The sequence below is a fragment of the Zeugodacus cucurbitae genome, chromosome 2 (genome assembly GCF_028554725.1).
Source record: "Zeugodacus cucurbitae isolate PBARC_wt_2022May chromosome 2, idZeuCucr1.2, whole genome shotgun sequence".
Lineage (NCBI taxonomy): Eukaryota > Metazoa > Arthropoda > Insecta > Diptera > Tephritidae > Zeugodacus > Zeugodacus cucurbitae.
Genome location: NC_071667.1, coordinates 4,218,222 through 4,240,153, shown reverse-complemented (window position 1 = coordinate 4,240,153; position 21,932 = coordinate 4,218,222). Strand labels below are relative to the sequence as shown.

The 21,932-nt window shown below is 34.9% G+C and overlaps 1 protein-coding gene and 1 non-coding gene across 19 annotated transcripts in view; one reads left to right on the top strand and one right to left on the bottom strand.

Moving 5' to 3' along the window:
* Positions 1-21,932, top strand: part of LOC105208449 (low-density lipoprotein receptor) — a 301,388-nt gene that overhangs the window by 219,891 nt on the left and 59,565 nt on the right. For 15 of the 18 annotated variants that reach the window (XM_054227532.1, XM_054227544.1, XM_054227547.1 and 12 more), the window contains 2 exons: positions 11,065-11,187; positions 13,385-13,611. In XM_054227532.1, the coding sequence (XP_054083507.1) occupies positions 11,065-11,187; positions 13,385-13,611 (350 nt within the window). The remainder of the gene's footprint in view (positions 1-11,064; positions 11,188-13,384; positions 13,612-21,932) is intronic. The other 3 variants (XM_054227548.1, XM_054227552.1, XM_054227539.1) reach the window with 1 other exon arrangement.
* Positions 8,553-8,765, bottom strand: LOC114803543 (small nucleolar RNA U3). The gene has a single exon (XR_003752032.1). It is a non-coding gene; the product is annotated as a small nucleolar RNA U3 (small nucleolar RNA).

Here is a 21,932-nt window from a genome sequence, read left to right as displayed (position 1 = left end):
TTGCAGCGAAAATTCCTTTATTTACGCGAATTTTTCACTTTAACGCGATTGCTTTTTTTCATTTTTTGCTTGTTTACATATTTTTACGCGTAATAATTTTTGAATATAATACGAGGAAGTCCCAGCAAAAAAAATTTACTCTATGTGTATCAATTATTGCAAATCTAGTTGTAATGTATTTAGTTAGCGGCCGGTGCAGTTGTTTGGGTAAGACTTTAAAATATATCTATAATTTTATAATAAAAATAATTAAAAAAATTCATAAGGAATTTCAATTTTTGCTAGCTTTACAATGGAAGCTAATTCCGGAAAAATTAAAGAACGCAAAGGCATTTCTTTAGAAACAAAACTATAAGTTTTGGACTATCTAGAGCAGGGAGCTGGCCCTACAAATGTGGGGAAGAGGCTTGGACTCAGTGAATCTACAGTGCGGACAATAAAAAAAATGAAAATGTAATTAGAAAATCTGTAGTTTCCGACAAAAATGTAAATGCGAAGAAAACTTCATTCTCAAGAAATTTTTTTATTGAAGAAATGGAAAACCTATTAACAATTTGAATTGAGGATTTCAACCAGAAACGAATCCCAGTTGATACTACAAGAATAAAACGAAAAGCTCTATGTATTTTTAATCGATTAACATCGAACCAAGAAAACAAAAACGAATTTTCAGATAGTGGTGGATGGTTTTCGAAGTTTATTGAAAGACATAATTTTCATAATTTAAAAACTGAGGATGAAATTGCTTCAGTTGATAGTAAAGCGGCGCAGGACTATCCACCAAAGTTATTAAAAATTTTTCAAGAAGGTGGTTACACGCCAGACCAATTTTTTTGCGGACGAAACCGGCCTATTTTGGAACAGGTTACCAAAACCAACCCAAAATCTTTTGGTGGCTACAAAGCTGCAAAAGACCGTGTAACGTTTTTATTATGTAGCAATGCTTCTGGTGGCCGCATGATTAAACCGCTGTTAGTAAACAAAAGTGTCAGGCCGCGAGCACTAAAGGGCTCAGATTTAAAACATTAACGTGTTCACTAGATGGCCAATAAAAAAAGCCTAGGTAACTGGAAATATATTCCAAGAATGGTTTCCTAAATGCGGTTTTTTTCAATAAATCTACCTATTTTCTATTTTCGTCTCTTTTATATATGGTTTTTGTTTTGTATTTTTTATTTTGTTATGCATGAATAAATCATAAGTCTGAAATTTGAAACTTATTGTATTGTCTTTGAATATTTTTTGCGCGTATATTTTGTTATACGCGATATTTTTTATATTAGGAACCAATTCGTCAGTTAATATTGGAAAACTAACCATTTTTACGCGATTTTGAGGACTGAGTGTACAGTGGAACTTCTCAAACTCGAATCACCTTATTCCACAAAAAAACTTCGAGTTAGAGAGACTTCGAGTTATAGAATTTTCATTAAAACATATCAATTTTCAAAAGGCTGCAAAATATAGATTTATTAACTGTTTTATTTATTGACTTCGCATAAAGTTTTATGCACATGCCTTAAAACATGTATTCTGTAATTTTGTTTGTTGCAGTTTACTATTATTGGCTCTTGACGTCTATATTCCATGCCGTTGTTAGATGATTTATGCAATCCATACGTGTAATATATATTTTTTGTTTGCCTCCGTACAATATAGAGGGACTCTGTTAAAATTCTGCCTCGATAGTAAAAGTTTAAATTTTGTACTATGTCCTGACCAAAAAGTTCGATTTATGGAAGGAAATGAAAGTTGCTCTCTATTGCCTCTTCAAGAGTTCGAGTTATGGAGATCTGTTAATCTTACATGCAGTAAGCGAGGAAGATCCACTGTATATACATATTTTTTTTTCAAAAATGGTTTGCTTATAGCTCTACATACCCAAAAACGAGTTCATTCGTTAAAAAGGAAAAGTGTAAGTTGCTTAAGCTATATTTTCTGTCTCCTGAGCTTTCATAACAATCATAATTTCTGGTTTATTAAGCACACACACACACCTTTTCTCCATTATTTTCACTCACATACTTTAGGCATATTTGAAATTTATGTGCTCTACGCAAATTTATTACACTCATTAACGCACACAAGTGCATGCCAAGCGAGCTCACACGTAGTGGCAATAATTTTAAATTACAACCGCAAGCCAAGCTATGTAAATGTGCATGCCCTTTTGGGTAAGTCTGTAATATATGTACATACATTTTATGCCATGACAGGCTTGATTGTGCTTCTCCTTCCATATGTGGAATGTCCGCTGAATGTTATACGACAAATGGATTGTCTCGAAAATTTTAAGCCGCCTTTGAATGATTGATAGATTTGGTGCGACACATTTTCGTTCTACCTGCCAAGGTGCGACTGCTCTTAGAAAAAACTTTCTTAAAAACGATCGAAAAGTGCTATTCAAATTAAGTGCTTTCTAGTATTGATACGTACCGCTAACTATAATTGTCTTCATAACTTATAGTTCGAGTATTTTTATAATCAAATACTGTTTTGAAATATACATTTCATTTATGTTATTATATATTCCAGCAAACTGAACAGAGGTGATGCCCAAAAGGCTTTAATAGAACTCTGTAAGCCACCCACTGGTTTAGCTCTCGAAGTTTGTTTGAAAATACTTCTACTTAATTTGTTTTATTCACAAAGTGTTCATAAAAGTAATGTCTTAGTCACGTCGCACAAATGTAAGCACACATAGTTGTGCTCGGAACGCCATGGCGTATGAGTAATTTCAGGTACACAATTACATTAAATTCCTTTCGCCTTGCCATTTGCTGTAATAGTGTAGACAATAATAAAGACACCAACCGCATTACTTTCATTTTCACTCAGTCACATGCACATGCATGCAAGCCAACATGACATGCCTAGATAGACATAACGGAATGTGCAAAGACATTAGAGCTAAAAATACGGCAGCACACATTTCTATATGTACATATCTGCAAATGTGAGTATGTTTCAGTTATTTAGATATCATTTCATGGAGTATTGTTTTGACCATGGGATCTGCCAACGCTTATATAACTACATGCATATTTGCTGCAAAGTATGTGCCAGTCATGTTATCTAAAGGAGAATAACAAGAGAAAAAGGACACCCGCAAAAGCTATAAACATTTCATGACCACACACTGAGGTAGTTATGCCATTATGTGTTGGTATGTGGCTTCATTTCATTATCCGAATTCTGTGTGTACATACATATGTACATTTGTGGCTACTCTTCAGGCTCTTAGTGTACGCTCGCATATGAATATTCTTATATGTTCATGTGTTGCAAAGTGAGTGCTTTAGTATAATGCTGAGGTGCTATGTTTATTGCTTAGTTTTGTAGTTAAACGTTTGGTTTTGGCCCAACAACAACACTGTTACGGCATGCAAAAACAAAACGCCAATGAAGCGATAAACTTTTACTTTGATTGCGTTTAGGTGTACATTATTTGACTCAATATACTGTCCGTACATATAAGGGTGAGGGTGTGTTTTGTTATTTATATACATTTGTTGTTTAACTTTTTTGTCGTGACTATGCCACATTGGTGGTAACTGGCTCCTAATAGTTTATTTTCAGGCGAAAATTATGCATGTATGAGAATCTATTATTATTTCAAATGGAAATATGCACATGTCGGCAGAAATAGTTAATTTTTCTCAAGCCACTATTGTTCCATAGCCATCGATCAGCGGGCAACCAGAATAATATGCTATCACAGTTTTGGCTCACTAACTACTTTTGTACTCGCTTATACGTTCTATTGCAGGAATTTAATTCAATATATTCAATAATTTATAAATATAGACAATAATTTTAGAGGTACAACGTTGCGTATGAGCAATATCACTACTTTTAATCTGAATTTTAACCAGATTTATTACAATTACTCATTCTAACTGTAATTCCTACTTGTTTATAATCAAATCATTTGCTATTTTTTCTTTAAATTCATTTTTGCTTTCTCTGTAAAAGCTTCTATCAGAATAAGGTTAACAAAATTATAGTGCGAAACCCAAGAATATAATAGAGATTTTCAACGCCAGCAAGAAACGAACGTGAAAGTCAAATCCACTTTAAATTCGAAAACTTTTCCGCTACTTTCGGCTAATTTACCAGCTGATGCACTTTTAATGGCGGATTTTCTTGTGCTCGGAAACTTTGCATTTCGTATTAGAATGCAGTAGCAAGAAAATAACAAAGAATGAGAGCAACTTGAGCAACGCAAAATGTAAAAATATGTTTTTAACAAAACCTTTATATATACCTACATACATATATACGCCGGCATAAAAAAGAAAATTGAAGGAAAATATAAACATATATGAACAGCCAATTCTTTGTAAGTCGACCATCTGTCTGACAGTCTATGAAAAAAGAAATGCTATGAAATTCCATAAAATGTAGAAGGAAAAGAAAAATGAGAAGAAAATTGCTAAGACCCTTATAATATTAGTGCAACACATTTGCAAAGTCGTTTATTCATCAACAAAATGCCTCGAACAAAACAAATTCGCCACATACTTTCTTATACTCGGAATATGCAAATATGCTGAGTACTCTTGTATACTTTCACTCGTTAGCTGAGCTTTCGTCTTTCGTCTTTCGTCTTGACTTTTTTACTTTTTGCTTTTATTTTCTTATTTGTTGTTCTTTTCTGGCTGGCCAAGGCCACAGTAATGATATATACGACCCTAATCATTTGCTCATCACTTACCTTGATTACCTTGTCCGGCGGCGCAAACAATCTTCAGCTAACTTTTTCACACCGAAAGCAACAATAAAGCAATTTAAATCGTAAATCGTAGTCACTCAACTTAAGTGATTATGCTCAGCAAGCTAGTTTATTTATATGTGCATCTGAAGAATGATTTCTATGGAAATTGCTTGAATATTTATACGCCCGCAAATAATGCAGTCTGAAGCGTCTGAAATTGTTTTTTGTAAAAATTAGATTATGCGTCTATTGCTAGAAACTGTTTTTCTGCAAATTTCTGGAAAAAAACATCTAAGACTTTTACTTAAATGAAATTAATGAAGAATCATGCTTGTTGCCCTACTGAGGTCACACAACTGCCACAAATTATTCTACCGCTTCTACATTCATTGTTGAATGTCTTCCTTCATGCATATGCACGACACTCTCACATGTAGGCATATAGAAACCTTTACTTATTTCCCCGAGCTATACTAAATGCACCATCATTGAAGGTAAACCGAGAAGCTTTCACCGCTTATACCTTTAAAATTTAAAAGGCTGCCGTTTGCCTTGGAATTCTTCGACCACAACTTGCTGGAGCACACACACAACCAAAGCGCACTGCCACTGTGCCTGCCTATAAATCGTACGAGCGGGCAGCTTCATTGAAACGCTGCCACCATGTCTGCCACACCAATGAACGTGCCTACAATGTTGTTTGCCTTTCTTGTCTTTATTGATGCCCACAAATGCTTTTAAGTCTTTTGAATTTTTGTTGCGTTTCTTTAATGCTTGGCGTTCTTTCTTTTATTTTTCCCCTCCTTCCATTTCGGCCATTTGTTTTCGGGCTTTTGTCTGTGTGTGCCGCTATGCAGTGAAGCAGCTTTATCAGTGTTAAGTTGGCTCTGCTTTACCTTCCTGCGCTGGTCTCCTCAAAAAATTTAAACCAAGGTATTTGCGGCTTTCTTTTCATACTTTTGTAACTTTGCATAACAATTTCGGTGCATTTTATCGCTGTTCGCACATTTTTTGTTGCTCGTTGGCAGACGCAGACGAGCAGGCAGTTGAGATTTTATAAGTGATGGAAACGTATGAAAAATCGCACATGAATAAGGTGTATAGTACAGATGTATGTTTCCATTTTTTTTTTGTGTATATCTGCGCAGCTGCAGTTCTTAAGCACGTCTTGTGAGAGTTTTTACTTGTCTGCACTTGAGGTCGTTTCTCATTGTCTTATCGTAAAATTTCAAGGACTTGTTAGTGGCAACTGAAGATCTACTTCACTTTGAGTGATTGCTAGTGAAAAAGTCTTACCTACTATATTTCTGAAAAAAAAAATATTTATGTGTGTGTATGCTTGTATGTATATGTCTGAATATTCGCATATAAAACTTCATACGTTTTGTATATTGAACGCATTTCAATAGTTTAGCTTGAAGAATTTTATATAATAAATAGCTGTTTGTGGTATTGACTCAAATAACCATATAATAAATAGTTCTTTGTGGTATTGACTCAAATAACCATCCGAATAAAGCGATATTAATGAAGGAGAATTATTTTTAATTGAAATGTACAATTTTCTAAAGAATAGTGTATTTATTCTAATTTATTTGAAAAATTCTATTGCTTAGAAGAATTACTTCTAAAATTAGGTTTATTTCGACATTAAAAAATGTTATAAATTAAGTATTGCGTAGAGGAAATGATACCTGCGGCCATTAATATTCCATAAGAAACTTAAAAATATTTTATATTTAGAGTTTTTGGAAACAAAATCGTATTGAAAGTGCAAATTTTAATACTTAATTAAGTTGTTGATGCATCAAGCATAAGTAAACACTGTAGGCAAATAAATTTTAATATTGTTTTAAATAAATATTTTGCCTTAGTCGCGATTTCTCAATATCTACCGCCTTTTATGAAAAACTGTACATCAAAGCAATTCATTGGGACCTGTTTTCTCATTCGCGCATATAACAAAAATAAGTGCTCCTTCACGTGCTGCTCTATTTTTGTTTCTTTGCAATCAAACCAATAGCTGCTCTTCACTTTATTTGCATATTTCTCAAACGTCAAGGATACGTATGCAAACACTGATTATCAACAGTCGATAATGTCATAATTAAAAACTTTTCATTCCGCTTTGACGCATCTTCATCGCTGTTCGTCTGCCATTAGCGCCGGCGAGAGAGGAAGCGAAGCGTGTCAATGACGCTGTTTGTTTGCCTGACGCCGTTAACAGCGGTACCCTTACTCACAGACACACACACTCACCGCTTTCAAAGTCAGCGACGAGCATTAACCTTAGCTGCTTAGTCGGAATGAGGCCAACAGTGTGTGTGCTGGAAAACAGCGGTAGCTGTCGCAGACATACGAGTACACAGCAACAACAAAAAGAAAACACGTAATCATGGCAGGTGGCCAAAATCCACCACTACAGCAGCGCTCATTGCAGACAGTGTTTACGTTTTCGCATGCGACAGACAATTGGCGCATTGACGAACTAAGCAGAGACTTCGTTGTGCCATCGTATTTTGCAGTTAGTCGTATTTTGTTTATTTCGAAATTTTCTTTTATTGTGGCTGGAATGGTTGTTGTAATCTCAAAATGAGTTGTTGGCTTTGCGCGATTTACTTTCGTCTCTATCTGCGTTATATGAAAATTGTTATTGTCGAGTTAACTGTTATTTCGAGTGAGCGAAATACATCCATGGAGGGAGTGTGTATGAAGCTAAACACACACACACATACGCAAGCAACGTGCATTGGTGTGTGCAATGAAAAGTTGCCAGCCAAATATGACAGCGCACATTGAATATTTACCGAAAATTACGGCAAAAGTTAATTTGCTTAATGTAATGATTTGGAAAATTTGTTTAATTATTCAAAGAGCTTAGCGAAGCGCGGTGACTTGTCGATGCGGCCATACAGACAAATTTCGGATTGGTGTATATGTATGTTGGAAAATGGAAAATGAAAATGGCAAAGCAAGTCGTTATGCTTAGCAAAGTCCAAATCAACTATCATTTCTTGGTTCTGACGGATTGATATCTATAATATATACAATTGGATTACGATAACTAAAATATGATATGAAATGTCTTACATCTATTTTATCTATATTTCTCGCGAATACCGCATCAATAGTCGTACCTCCTTTTGTCGTAGCATTATTTCTTCCATTGATCATATCCAGGCATGGGCAAAGTCTTATCAGGTGCTAAAAGAGCGTAAGTGATCGTATACGTACACACACCGATTGTCACTAACACGCACAAGCGAAGAGCGTAAAACGAGCACCTACGATGGGACAATACGATAAATAAACGACGATAAAATCAGTCTGCAATCAGCAGTTGACTGTGCAGGTCGATGCGGACGAAGTTGTATATTTTACGTATGAAATGAAAACAATTTTTTCATTATAAAATAGCACTAAATCATTTTTTAAATTATTATATTACCCAATTTTACTATATTTTATATTAAATATAAATTATTGTTAATTTTTACATTCATTAGCACGTGCATATATTCGCATTGTGCAACCGTGCGGCATAGACCTGCTCGCTCAACCTCTGCAAGCAGACTGAATATTTTTGATTGCTGATTCGTTTGGTACCACAGTAAGCACACTAACACCATCTCATTTTGTGATGCTCGTTTGATTGTGGTGGTGCCCATCCCTGATCATATCTAATGAAAATTTCTCTCTGAGGAGAACCAGTAGTGGTTCCGCTTCTGGCATTGACAAATTTACATTGAAATCTCCCGCAAGGAGTACCGGTTGTTCGCTATACTCTACTGGTTCTCCGATAATATCTGCAAAAACTTGCGAACCTGCAGTTGGCAACGGTAATAAAGTCGTTTTATCCGTTGTAACCGAGCGCATCGAAGGAACATCATTTCTAATATGCCACAAGACAAAATTAGAAATGAAATTCATAAACCTCACGCTGTCAGATAAAACGATATACCTCCTCATCGCGGGGGCTAATACTTTCGATTTGCAAAGAAAGTAAATGAAGACTGACTACAGAAATGATCCTGTGAAGTATAGTCTTAGCTTTTCAACGGCCAACGCAGAGTATTTCAACCAAAAGTCACACAAAATAGTTGAGAATTCGCAGAAATGAAACAGAAACGAAAGAAAAATAATGCGCAAGCATACAATCATACATGTGCGTACACATGTGAATATGTCACCAACCAAAAATTTAAACATTGTTCTACAAAAACAAGAATTGCTCAAATAACATAAGCATGGCAAGTGCTTTAAGTACTCTGATTTACTCTCATTCACTCTCTCTCTCTCTCTCTCTCTCGCGCGTGTTAAACAGTTATCGCAACCTTTTCCGAAGTCGTATAAGAAATATAGCTTCAAAAATAACTGTTAATTCTTATAATAAATGACTTTTCAATCGAATCAATTATTATTAAGTTTTTGTATTTTCACATTTATGCTGATTGGTTGGTTTACGCCAAGGCGAAAAGCGCATAAACGCGTTCAATTATTTAATATTTTCCAGCTTAAATTCAGTTTAGTGCAGAAAAACGTGTTATTTAAATTATATTTCCACACAAACACATCCATTGCAAATAGTGATTTCAATCAAATGAATACTCAACTCACTGCAACCAAACATAGTCAACAACAAAATATACACAACCACGTTCACACTTATGTATATGTGCGGTAGCAGCTAGTAAATTTGAGCACTTTGCGCATATTCAATCATCGATATCTATTAGATTTTATTTTAATTTCATTTTAAAGGCTTTTAGCTACAGCAAATTGAGTGCATCAGCAAGTAAAGTAGCCAATAAATTGTCTCATGCAAGCTCTGGCGTCATATATTATTATTTGATAGTTATTAGTTATCAAAAAATAAATAAAATGGAAGTTCTTTGAAAAAAAAGTATTACTAAATTGCTCCTTAATTAACACTAAGCAAAAGCAATTTACTGCTTTTCATGGAATAAACGCTTAGATGCCGATCCACATATGAGTCATCCGTTGAGCTTTTATAAGCTTTCGTTCGCTGCTTTGCGCTTCTTTTTACTCATTTGAATTCATATTGTACATACTGGTATACACCGAAGAATATTTGCTCTTTTCCACTCATACTTTCGGTAACTCCATCAGCCACACAGAATCACAAATGGTAACACAAACGCTCCTCATTATTTTCGGCACATACTTTAACCTTTTGTATGAAAATTTCTTCGGAAATTCTTCGCTGCATGAACGAATATTTCGGAAATATTTTCTTCCTTGTGTTTTGTCTAAGGCTCACAAAGAATTCGCTGGCAAAACGTAGTTAATTACGGCATTCTTCAGAGAGAATTTCCTCAATGTCATATATTATTCATATGGCAAGCCGTCAAATTGTCAAGTTACTTAATTAACGGATGGGAGTAGTGGTAGTAGCGAAACGCTCTGTGGGCGTATACTTTGAATTTTTGCGTATTGCATATGGCGTTGGTTGAAATGATCAGTTGGAAATATTTGATAAATGAAATTTAATTAATTTCATCCAACCATCCAATGTGTTGACTTGATTATTGAAATAATGAAATCCTCAGTAAAAATATAAAAAAATATCATTTAGCACAAAGTCAACAATTTGTTTATCACAACTAAAATTTAAATTTGAGAAAAATGTGCGCTATTAGTCGAATTTGGAATTTTTTGCAATAAACGTAATTTGAAATGCGCCGAATACAGTATACGTACTGCATAATCAAATGTAATTATTCGCCCGTGTTTGGCGTATGGATAATTATACTCAGTAAACCCATACACACACACACACTCGTGGACACACGAAATTACAGCGCATGCAAATAATCGTGTGCAAATAGAGTATAATTACAAATGGAGTGGTGCACGTCCTTGTACAAACAGCATGGCATTGCCGCTAATGCATTTGTAAATTATTCGTGATCATCGCCATCTATTTAAAGCATAATTGATACGCTTTTGTGAATTAATAGGGGAAAAAATTTGCAAATACACTGTACTGTGATCGGTGAAATGGAAAATAAGCAAGCTTTTGAATAAATACAAATTTAAATTTAATTACATTAACTATTTTATTATCAAAATCGTTGTTATCTGTGAATTATTTATAAAGTATATTGACTAAAGGTAAAGAAAGCAAACTTCAATACACACAATCCACATAAATAATAAGCTATACACAAATAAACGATATTTTTTACACCTACACATACTCAATATGATAGAACGATTGCGCAAGCATACAATTTGAAAACAAGTTCCACAGCACCAGACATTCCACTTTCCAACAATGAGAAAAGCCTACTATTTAATGCATATTTATTTTTTTTTTTTTACAGAAACAAAAACATGTTCACCCGATGAGTATTCGTGTAAATCCGGCGAGGGTGAATGCATTCCATTAGCATGGATGTGCGATCAGAGTAAAGATTGCTCTGATGGTTCCGATGAGGCTTCATGCAGTAAGCAAAATCAATTCAAAATCATACAATTATCAAACTTTTTTGAAAACAACTTGTCTCCGACATGTACACTTTGTATAATCTTTTCTCTTTGTTTATAAGAGAAGCCACTCTTTATTTCGTTTAATATGACTTGATTGGTTTTTTGTGATTTTCTAAACTTTTGTAGACTCTTTGCTGGTGTTGGTTGTATTTTCTAATTTCTAGTTAATTTTATGTAAGATTGGCTTGACTTTAAGTTGGTTAAATGGTTCTTCTTCCCTTCACCTTTCTTGTTGTGTTTATAAGTAATTTATTTTATTTGAGAACATGTATGTACATAATATATATATGTACATATATATCTAACTAATCAGGCCGTTTAACTGCCAAATTTTAGTATTTTCTCGGTATTATTTTGGTAAATTTCAACTAAATTCGTTAAATATATATATTATTTTATATCTAGCTGTTATATATATTTTTTAGTTTCTAAAATCATTTACCTAATTTGGTTTTTTCCAACTTTTTAATACAGTAAAAGCTCTTTATTCACGGGGTATATGTTCCATAAATATACCGCGAATACAGAAACCGTGAATACGGGATGGTAATTTATATGGGATTATAGGGGATATGTTCCTAGGTGACAAACAAAAAAAAAACAAATAGGTATATAAAAAAAATGATTCAATTGAAGTTTTTGAACATTTTAATTAATTATCTTAAGGCTTAGGCAATGGTTTGAAGAATTTTGTAATTTTATCTTGCTTAGCAGTTTTCAAAAGCTGCTTCAATTCAGACTGATACACAGCACTCGCATTAGCCATTTGTCTGTTAAAAATTAGACTTCGTTCCACACACGGATCAATGTTCATAAAGAAATCGCAGAGGTCATTTGCCATTCTTAAACCTTCACTAAGATTTTTCAAATTGAATGTCACGTTTCCAGTGCTTGTTGAAGCCTCTTTTTCAATAGGTTGTGAATTTAACATTTCCTCCAAGTCGGTTTCAGTCAAATCTTCATCTTGCAATTAAAGCAATTCCTCAATGTTACTTGATTCTATCTGTTCGAACCCATTTCGTCCTATTCCATTCGCGATTTAAAAATAAGAAATAAGTATCGTGGTTGGCGAAAAAATTAAAATAAATTCGCAGGTGATCTAGTCGGGTGTGCTCATATAATTAAGCCAATGTAACGAAACCTTAGCAATCACGATCTGTGTAAAAAAATATTATTAAAAAAGTGAAGAGTTTATTGGTTTCAAAATCGATAAGAACAAGAGTTCAGTTCCATGTGAGCCCCTTCTATATGGAAATATTACCAAGAGTTCAAAAATATTGCGAAAATAGTTGAATATTTAACATTTTCTTGTAATAAGATCTATTTTACTTTTTTATTAGTCCATTTGACAAGAATATTGGGTTGGATACCTATTGGAATAATTTTATTATTATGTATGTACTTACTCGTATCAGATCCGCGAATAAAAAAATTTTTCGCGAATATAGAAATTGGGTGTCATTTTTTTAATCCGCGTATAGTGAAAACGCGAATAAAGGAAACGCAAATAAGGAGCTTTAACTGTTTTAAAAAAGTTGACTATATATATTATTATTACCATTGTTTCAATTATTAGAAATAATCTGATATAATTTCGGTGAAATTTCCGAAATATATATTTAAGAACTAGAATACATATTATTTAAATATATTTTCCAATACATACATAACAAAGTAGTTAAATTAGATCAAACATTTCATTAGTTTTGAATAAACATTACTAACTTCATAATACAAACATTTTTCCAAAAGAAACTGCACTTTTAACTACTGAAAATTACACCACAATTACTAATGACCACCACCTAATCTGACTACTAATGAATTAATAAATACCTCTAAGTATCACGAATGCGTTTTATATCACACTTATAACTTCGCTCAGCTCGTAACTACTGAGCACCAGCACTCACGCACATGTAGATATGCATCTGTCATATACTCTCGCTTAACTTACATACCGACTAATATAGTATATACTCGTAGCATACATTGATGTTAGTTGGGAAAATCCTCCTTTGTAATAATAATAATCACCGCAACAAAATTAATTATACTCTGCTAATGGCACATTTTCTTTTATACTCTTATTTCTCTCTACCACTCTGCGTTGCTCATATTGCTGCACTAACTGTACTGTGTTTATGCACACAGATGAGACCTGCCGCTCCGATGAGTTCACCTGCGGCAATGGACGTTGCATACAGAAACGTTGGGTCTGTGACCAGGACGACGACTGCGGTGATGGCAGCGATGAGCGCGACTGCCCGCCGAAAACATGCAATCCAAATACGGAGTTTGCTTGTCGCGATGGCGGTTGTGTCGCCAAACGTTGGGTGTGCGATGGTGAACCGGATTGTGTGGATGGCTCCGATGAGCAGGTAAGTCTTGCAACTAAAATTCATTTTATTTTTTTTAATATAAGGGGTGCTCATTGCATTTAATGCAGAAACACTTATTTGAGTTGAGCGAAGACACTCTTAATAGCATACAATGTATATTATTTGGTTATTTTGATTCTAGAATTATTTATATAAGTAATCTCCTATTGGGATCTGCATAACAATGTCTACAATGGATGGTAACAAAAGTTTTTTATTAGTTAAGATACTGCAAAAGATTCTCGGGATCCCTATTTTGCACGTATTATAATAAAAAAAAATTTTGTTTGGTACGGAATATCAAAAAAATAAATCCCTTATATACTCAATTCACCGAAATGCCACAAATTGGCTCATATTTTTTTTAGGTTTTGGAAATGCAATTAAATTTTGCAAAATTTCTTCAACCTAACCTCACAAACTAAAAATGTTCAAACACAAAAACCAAAAAAAATAACAAGTAAATTGGAAATTCTTTCTGATGCCACGAAATGAGTGCAAAAAGCAAGAAAATATATGCACATAGCATGTTGTGAAACTTAATTAAGTATAGCATACATACCTATACATATGTATGTATGTGAACGCGGAATGCGAGAACAGCAACAACAACAAACTTGGCAATTGTTTGCACTGCAAGTGAACAAGAAAAATGCATTTCTAACTCCACAGAGTCACTAGCCAGCGCTCGGTAGCAGTACCACAAGCACTTGTCACTAACGCGATACGATCGCTATAATCCTTGCCACATGCACCGCAACATTGACCCACGCATCTTACATACATACATATGTTTATATACAGTAGTATATATGTACAGATGTATTTGTGGTTCTCGTTAGTTTATTGCACATTTTTACGCCATTATTTACAGTTGCTCTTAGCGTTGCAAGCGCAATGTGTGTAACATGAATTTAATCACAATGAAAACAACAAAAACACAAAACAAAACCAAAAGAGAATAGCATAGTTTCAATGCTATGAACGTAATCACCACATGGCAGTTGTGAGGAAAGAAATTCTTAAAACCAGCCATTCGCATTCGCCTTGTGTACCGCCAAAGCAATAACAACGAAAAAGCGGTTTTACCGTTTGCTTGCAGGTTTCGTGCTAAATTTGAATGAGCTTTCCACCTGCTGCCAGTATTGCTCATCTAGCAGCAGATGCGTATTATTTCTGTGCGCTTCTCAACTCTGTGTTGACCAGCTATATCTAGTAGTTGGCCTTTCTGCTAACACCCACCCCTTGAGCGGTTTTCGCTTTGTTCTACGTTTGCATTCTTGTTGCGTGTTCGTTAAATTAAATTCTGTGGCAGCAACATCGAGTGGAAAGTACTTTGCTGTTGCAATTTCAATTTACTCACTCAACGCACAGACTTTTGCTCACCTTCGCTCGGTTGGTGTTGGCGCTTTTAGCCATGATTTTTACTTTGCTGTTTTTAATTATCTTGGTACTTCTGTGCATAGGGTTTCAGTGTTGCAGGGTTGCATGGTTGCATGGGAGAAATTCCTGCTAAAAAATTCGCACAGTTATTACACATTTCATTGGCTTAATGATGAATACCTTAGTATAATGGCTTGAGCAAGGGCAAGTATATATAAATTTCGTACTTAGCTAATTATCTCATTGTCATCTTTATTATAAAGAAGAACTAATATTAAGTCATGGGTATCAATATACCACCTTGCTGTTACCATTTCAAAGCTGTGGAAAATTTTGCGAATTTTCGAAAATTTTAGAGAATATTATTATAATTAGAATACATAATAGATGTACAAAATCAAGTATATAACAAGAAAAAACATTAACTTCGGCTGTACCGAAGCTAATATATCCTTCACAGGTGTATTTCTTTTAGTAACTAATGTAAGTAAATAAAAGAAAACATTTTACTAATTCTTTTTAGCCGGGTTGTTTGCTAGAATCATTACGGTTATATAGTTAACCGATCTAAACAATTTTTTCGGAGATTATATTATTACCTTAAGCAGTAATCCATGCCAAATTTCGTGATACCACGTCAAATGCGAAAATTTTCCATACAAGCCATTGATTCCGATCGTTCGGTTTGTGTGGCAGCGATATGCTATAGTGAGCCGATCTGAACAATTTTTTCGGAGATTAAATTATTTCTATGAACAATAACTCACACCAAATTTCGAAGATTTTTTTTTTGAAGATATGTAGTAAAATGCGGAAGTTTTCCATACAAGCCCTTGATTCCGATCGTTCAGTTTGTATGGCAGTTATATGCTATAGTGAACCGATATCGGCAGTTCCGACAAATAAGCAGCTTCTTGAAGAAACATCTGCAAAATTTCAAAACGATATCTTAAAAACTGAAGGACTAGTTCGTATATATACAGAGAGATGGACGGACGGACATGGCTAAATCGACTCAGTTCAACATACTGATCAATTATATATATACTTTATAGAGCCTCCGACGCTTCCTTCTGGGTGTTACAAACTTCGTGACAAACTTAATATACCCTGTTCAGGGTATAAAAATATGAAACAGATATTTAATCCAAGCAGGCTAAGGTAATATACCTTAATATCTAAGAAGCAATTTAATGGTGAATGCACTAAATTTTCCAATTAATAATATATATATATATATATATATATACTTCTTGCCGCATTTTACGAGTGTAATTAATTTATTGATTGAAATAACTACAAAAATTGCAGCTACCATACTCGTATATCAATGTCTCAATCGTTACAAATATCCCCGTTCGATAATTGTAAAAGTTTGCACAAACGAAAATTGTATACACATGAGCTCATTAAAACCCAATCGCAATCGGTTGCTTGCAACAAAAACAACAGCAACAATGTAAACATTTTTATATGGTCTCGTTGCTTGTTGCTTGTTGCTAAGTGTGTGTGAGCAAATATGTGCTGCGGTTCAATAAAATTTATTTCAAAGTACCACTGAGACACTATAAGTGTAGCTACAGCTGTGCGCAGACATGAATACATATATGAGTATCAACAAAGTTTTAATGCGCGAACATGTGAAAGTAAAAATATTTACAAATTTATACTTATTTCTTGAGAACTCTTACATTATCAGTGGTACGAAAACATGTAAGAAGAAGGTGGAGGTAAATGAAGTGAAATTTCGAGAGACTCTCGAAGTTGGTTTAGAATAATAACAAAGGTCTGACATTTTCGGAATACTAAAATAGATAATTTGTATATAGTTAATAGATTGGCTTAAAGCTTATTTGATTTGCAAAATCTTAAAACCAATTTAGCTACGAATTTCGCCAACGAAATGGTGTTAAGATATGATAGCAAATCCATATTGCTTCAAACATAAGTTATAGATCCGCACAAGGCTTCAACTAGATTTTTCTTTAGTAACCTATTAGTTGTCTCCTGAAAAAAAATCATTTTCCGAAAACTTTTTCGTCAAAGTTCAAATTTTATAAGAGTTTCAACATTACACAAACATTTATATGAGAAAATTCATTTTTGATCTCCCCACAAATCAACGAAGCTAGCTCAGGTATCACAACAGCCACCGTAAATTCGCAGTCTCTTCGCTCTCTACTCTGCGTTACTCGCCAATTAAACAGTAACAACAAAACAAAAGCGAAACACAAAAAATTGCAAATTTCAACTTTCATTTGACTTTTTACTTTGGAAAGTGTTGTGCTCAGACCGCAAATGAGTTGGTCGAGTTCCTCGTAGAGCATTACAACATTTGCCGTTATTGCTGGTTGTTGTTGCTATTGCTATTATTCATGTATACGGGCATTGTTAGGCACTTTGACTCTTTGCAAGCATGTAACTTTTACCAAAGCAAACAAAAAAAAAATGAAAAACAGCGTAAAACAAGCAATTAAAGGGTGGCTAAATTCGGTCGGATTCGAACATGGTAAAAATGTACTCATGGTTTTTGAAAATGTTCTTTTCCAATGACAATTGGGTATGATTCAATAATATTGTACAATATTGGAAATAATTTTCAAACTATTTGTTAGAAAAACACATTTCTCCAAGACTACTAACCAAGCTATTGCGCATACGTTCTGGAACAATAGCTCTAGATCCTTATAGAGTGCTGTTCATAGTTCGATGTTTCTATTAAAATGCTACTGAAAACTGTCTCAGTCTAGTGTTAGTGTTCAGTACAATTGCATGCATTCTCAGTCCTTTCGGCGATGACGATTTTACGCCGTTAAATCGATGTAGAGAAGCCGTTGAGCTCTTAAACAATACCGGAATATCGGGAAAGCTAACCGTGATCTTTTATCAGTCTTCTCTTAATTCCTCCTAGTAATATCTCAATATACTTTTGTATACCCCTTCACAATGATTGACGTGGCACCCTTGTTGCAACTATTTGCACACGAGTGTAATAGCCAAAAACAGTTAGTGCAACTATATTGCAATTTTGTGCTTTTAAAATAACACACAACGCAAAAGATTAAGCACCAAGCGCAGCAGTTGTAAATGTAGCGCCGTGGGCAGCAATGAGCTGGCTTAACTTTGGCGCTCCCTTTGGCCCACCACGCCGGCTGCGAACTTTTATTTATTGTGTGTAATTAATCTCCAGCGTATTTTCCAGCAATCAAGCGTACACAAACAAGCACAGCAAATTGAGCGGCAGGAGGTGGCCCAGCCCACACTGTTTGCCAGCTAGATGGGCAACTGGCCGCTCGGAGTATCCTTAGTGAGGACTATATCTATAAGTCTATGCATGTATGTATGTGTGCGTGTGTTTGTGTGTATTTTCGCAGCGGTTGAAGTAGTTTGCTGTTTTTAATGCCGCTACTGCTACTACCGCTGCTGTTGTTGTTGTTATTGTTACTCTTTTGGTAGTTTTGCTCACTGCGTCTTGTATACTTTTTGTTGCTTGCGGCCCCCTTTGCAAGCACAGTTAGTCATGTTGTGTGCAGGGTGGGTCGGTAGCGCGTTTAATATGCTTTCTTGTATTCACTCTGCAAAGTGCTGATAGCGCGGATTATTGGCGTATTTTGTTGGCATCGTTGCACCTTAATTTGGCCCGTCGCTCTGCCAATGGGTAATGGGTTAATTCTATGCTGGCGCAACATTCGATAGACACACTCATACGTATGTACACACAAGCATTGAACCTTCTTCTTTTTCCTCAGCTTTTGTGCGGCACTCAGGCGCTTTTACATCCCTACAACTCGGTGTAATGGGAAAAGTTTTCTGCACTTCGGCTGCTACGGATTTTCCACTTCTACGCTTTAGCGGCAATAAAAGCGTTTTCTTTTTAATTTTGCTACAACATCTGGTGTGTGGTTTTTGTTGTTTATTATTTTTCAGCTCTCATTTCTTTTGCGCTTGCAGTCTTACTCTTTTTGAACTCGTGCTTTCTTCTTCGATTTCGCATTTCGGCGTGCACGTGGTTTATCCAAAGGATCCCTTGATATTTACGCCGCTGCCGCTTTACAGTATGCTTAAAGCTTTCTCTATCTCCTACCGGTTTTCGTATACGTTTGTTCACTAATCCTGCAAACTTTCTTATTCTTCCCAAGAATTTTCACAATGTTTTGAATGTTTTCGCATTTTAGACGGCCCTTTAAAACACTTTGGCTTTGAAGCAACTGCTTTACATTGCATTCCCACGGCGTAGCAGCTGCGGTTCGCGCCATTAGTGTATATCTCATTTGAACTCCTTACAAGTATCAGCTTGTATGAGTGCAAAAACATGGCTTGGTCTCAGTTAACTGTCTGCAAAGTTTTACTTTAGCATCAGTGCTTTAAAATAATTTTGTACTGAAAAAGTAAAAAAAAAATCGAAATCTCAATTAATGCTTAATTTGTGGAAAACCAAAAAATATGGTTAGTATCTCAGTATTCAGGAATAGTAGTTTTTAACAGGGGCCTAATATGAGTATATCACATATTTATAGATGAAAGTAGGGAGTAGTGAATATCTTATAGATTCTTGTAGACTAGAATAAATAAGAGCTGATTAGACTAGAGGAGCTTATATTAGAGAAGACTAGACTAGACTAAAATAGGTTAATCTAGATTAGGGTAGACTAACATAGACTGGACTAGAATAGACTAGACTCGGGTAGACTAAAATAGCCTAGAATAGAATTGGGTAGACTAACATAGGCTAGACCAGAATGGACTAGACCAAAATAGACTAGACCAAAATTTGGCTAGATTAGAATAGGCTACCCTAGAATATCGTAGACTAAAATAGACTAAAATAGATTAGACTAGAAAAGGGTAAACTAAAATAGGCTAGACTAAAATAGGCTAGACTAAAATAGGCTAGACTAAAATAGACTAGAATAGGCTAGACTAGACTAGAATATGCTAATCTAGAATAGGGCAGACTAGGCTCTAAAGTTAACTTCACTATAATGGCTATAATAGACTAGACTAAAATGAACCAGACTAGAATTTATTTAACTAAAATGGAGTACGTAGACTAGGTTAGACTAGTCTGTAATATTAGACTATTTTACTGTGCAGTATAGTAAAATAGAGCAGAATAAACTTTGCATATATGGAGTAAAGTAGAGTCGGTCGATAAAGACAATACTTTCGTTCGGCTACTCAAGCAAACGTTATTTAGTAGTTGAGTTCCTTGTTAGAAAACAATCATCCAAATTATATATATTAAATTTTTTAGTCATATTATTGGCTTTCACCTCCACCTGCACCGGAACACATTTGCTTATCTGCACTGAAAATTGCTGTCTTCCATTGCATACTTTTGAGCACGCTGACAAGAAAGATATATGTACATGCACACGCGCTCATGCATCATTTGGTTATGCGTTCACAATGCTTTTAACGGATATTGTATCCTATTGTTGTTGCTCGTGCATAGTTGCAACGTTTAGAATATTTTGCGGTGCGCCACTACTCGACCACATGTGTCTGCCACAAGCTAACGTACATCGGTTGCACAAGCACAGGTTATCCTTAGGAAAATGGCATCTCTGCGGTGCTTGCTCTGCGCACTTTTCCTTCTCACATTCGGCTTTGTTAAGCACAGGCATTCGAAATATTCGCATAAATTTTTGTTTTCTAATTTTCAGAGCGTAACTCTTTTGTGCTTTCTCCCAAAAGCCTTTTAAGAGCATGTTTGTTATTGTTGTTGACTATATGTACATTTGCATTTGCATATTAGTGTGCAGTGGTGGAAAATCTTTCTATTACATTCTTTTCTTCGTCTTCAAACCGACAAAATGCTTAGCCGGAAATTGAGTCGTTGCTATGAGTATAAGCGTGACATACGAAAGAGTAGAAGCTAACTGGTATTTTTATACAAGCGCTGATATGTGCGAGTCTATGTACGCAATATTCGACAAAGTATTCTTTTCGCATTTCTCCATGCAGAATTTTCCGCCACAATAAAGCAAAATTTGCATTTTAGCTAAGTACAACAAATATCCGAGGAATTCTTTAAATTTACGGTTATTCACTTTGCTTCAGTTATAACGAGTTTATTTTCCAGAATATTAAGCTAATAGTTTGTGTTATATAATAATAGATGTAGGAGTCCTTTCGGACCCTCGAGCTAGGGGTTACTTAAACAAGATTTAATACCAAACTTTCATTTAGTTTTTGTACCCACGCACAGAACCATCATTGTCAAGACCTGCCCGAAAACAAACTATCACAGCGGAACCTAACTTAACCTAACCTTAACAATTTAAACATATTTGAGCTTTTATTTTCTTGATAGCTCTTCTTTTCCATAGCCCATATTTCCATAGTACGAAAGCCCACGACCAAAATTTTTGTCTCATAGCAATACGGCCAAAACCGCATCAAATCGATAGATACGATTATCTTGAACTCGAAAATACCAATATCAGACATTTTCCGCGTAGCATTTGATCTGACCGAATTTTCAAAATTGTCAAAGAATTTTACCGAACTGCATCATAGCAATATGTCTGATTTGCAGACTGTAGTTGAATGATAGTTCTGAGATACCGGAAACATATTTTTCAGACGTTAGTGGTGTAGCGCAAACCCGTAAAATAACTTACAAAAAAGTAAATTTTGGTTATTTGATGCGAACAAAACAATTTTCAGACGAAAATGTGAACGCATTAAATTTTGAGACCGTTTTGAAAATGTTAACAAATTTTACGGATCGGTATCATAGCAATATGTCTGAAAATTGTTGGACATGATAAAATAAGTTGTCCACATGTGCAAAAAATGTATATTAGACAAATTAAGTGTAGCACCTTCTCTATCAGACAACTTTTCGATACCCAGATATCATTTAAAAATCGTATTGAGTTACAAATCAATGAATACGTTGCGACTTTAAATTTATTAGATGATAATTAACA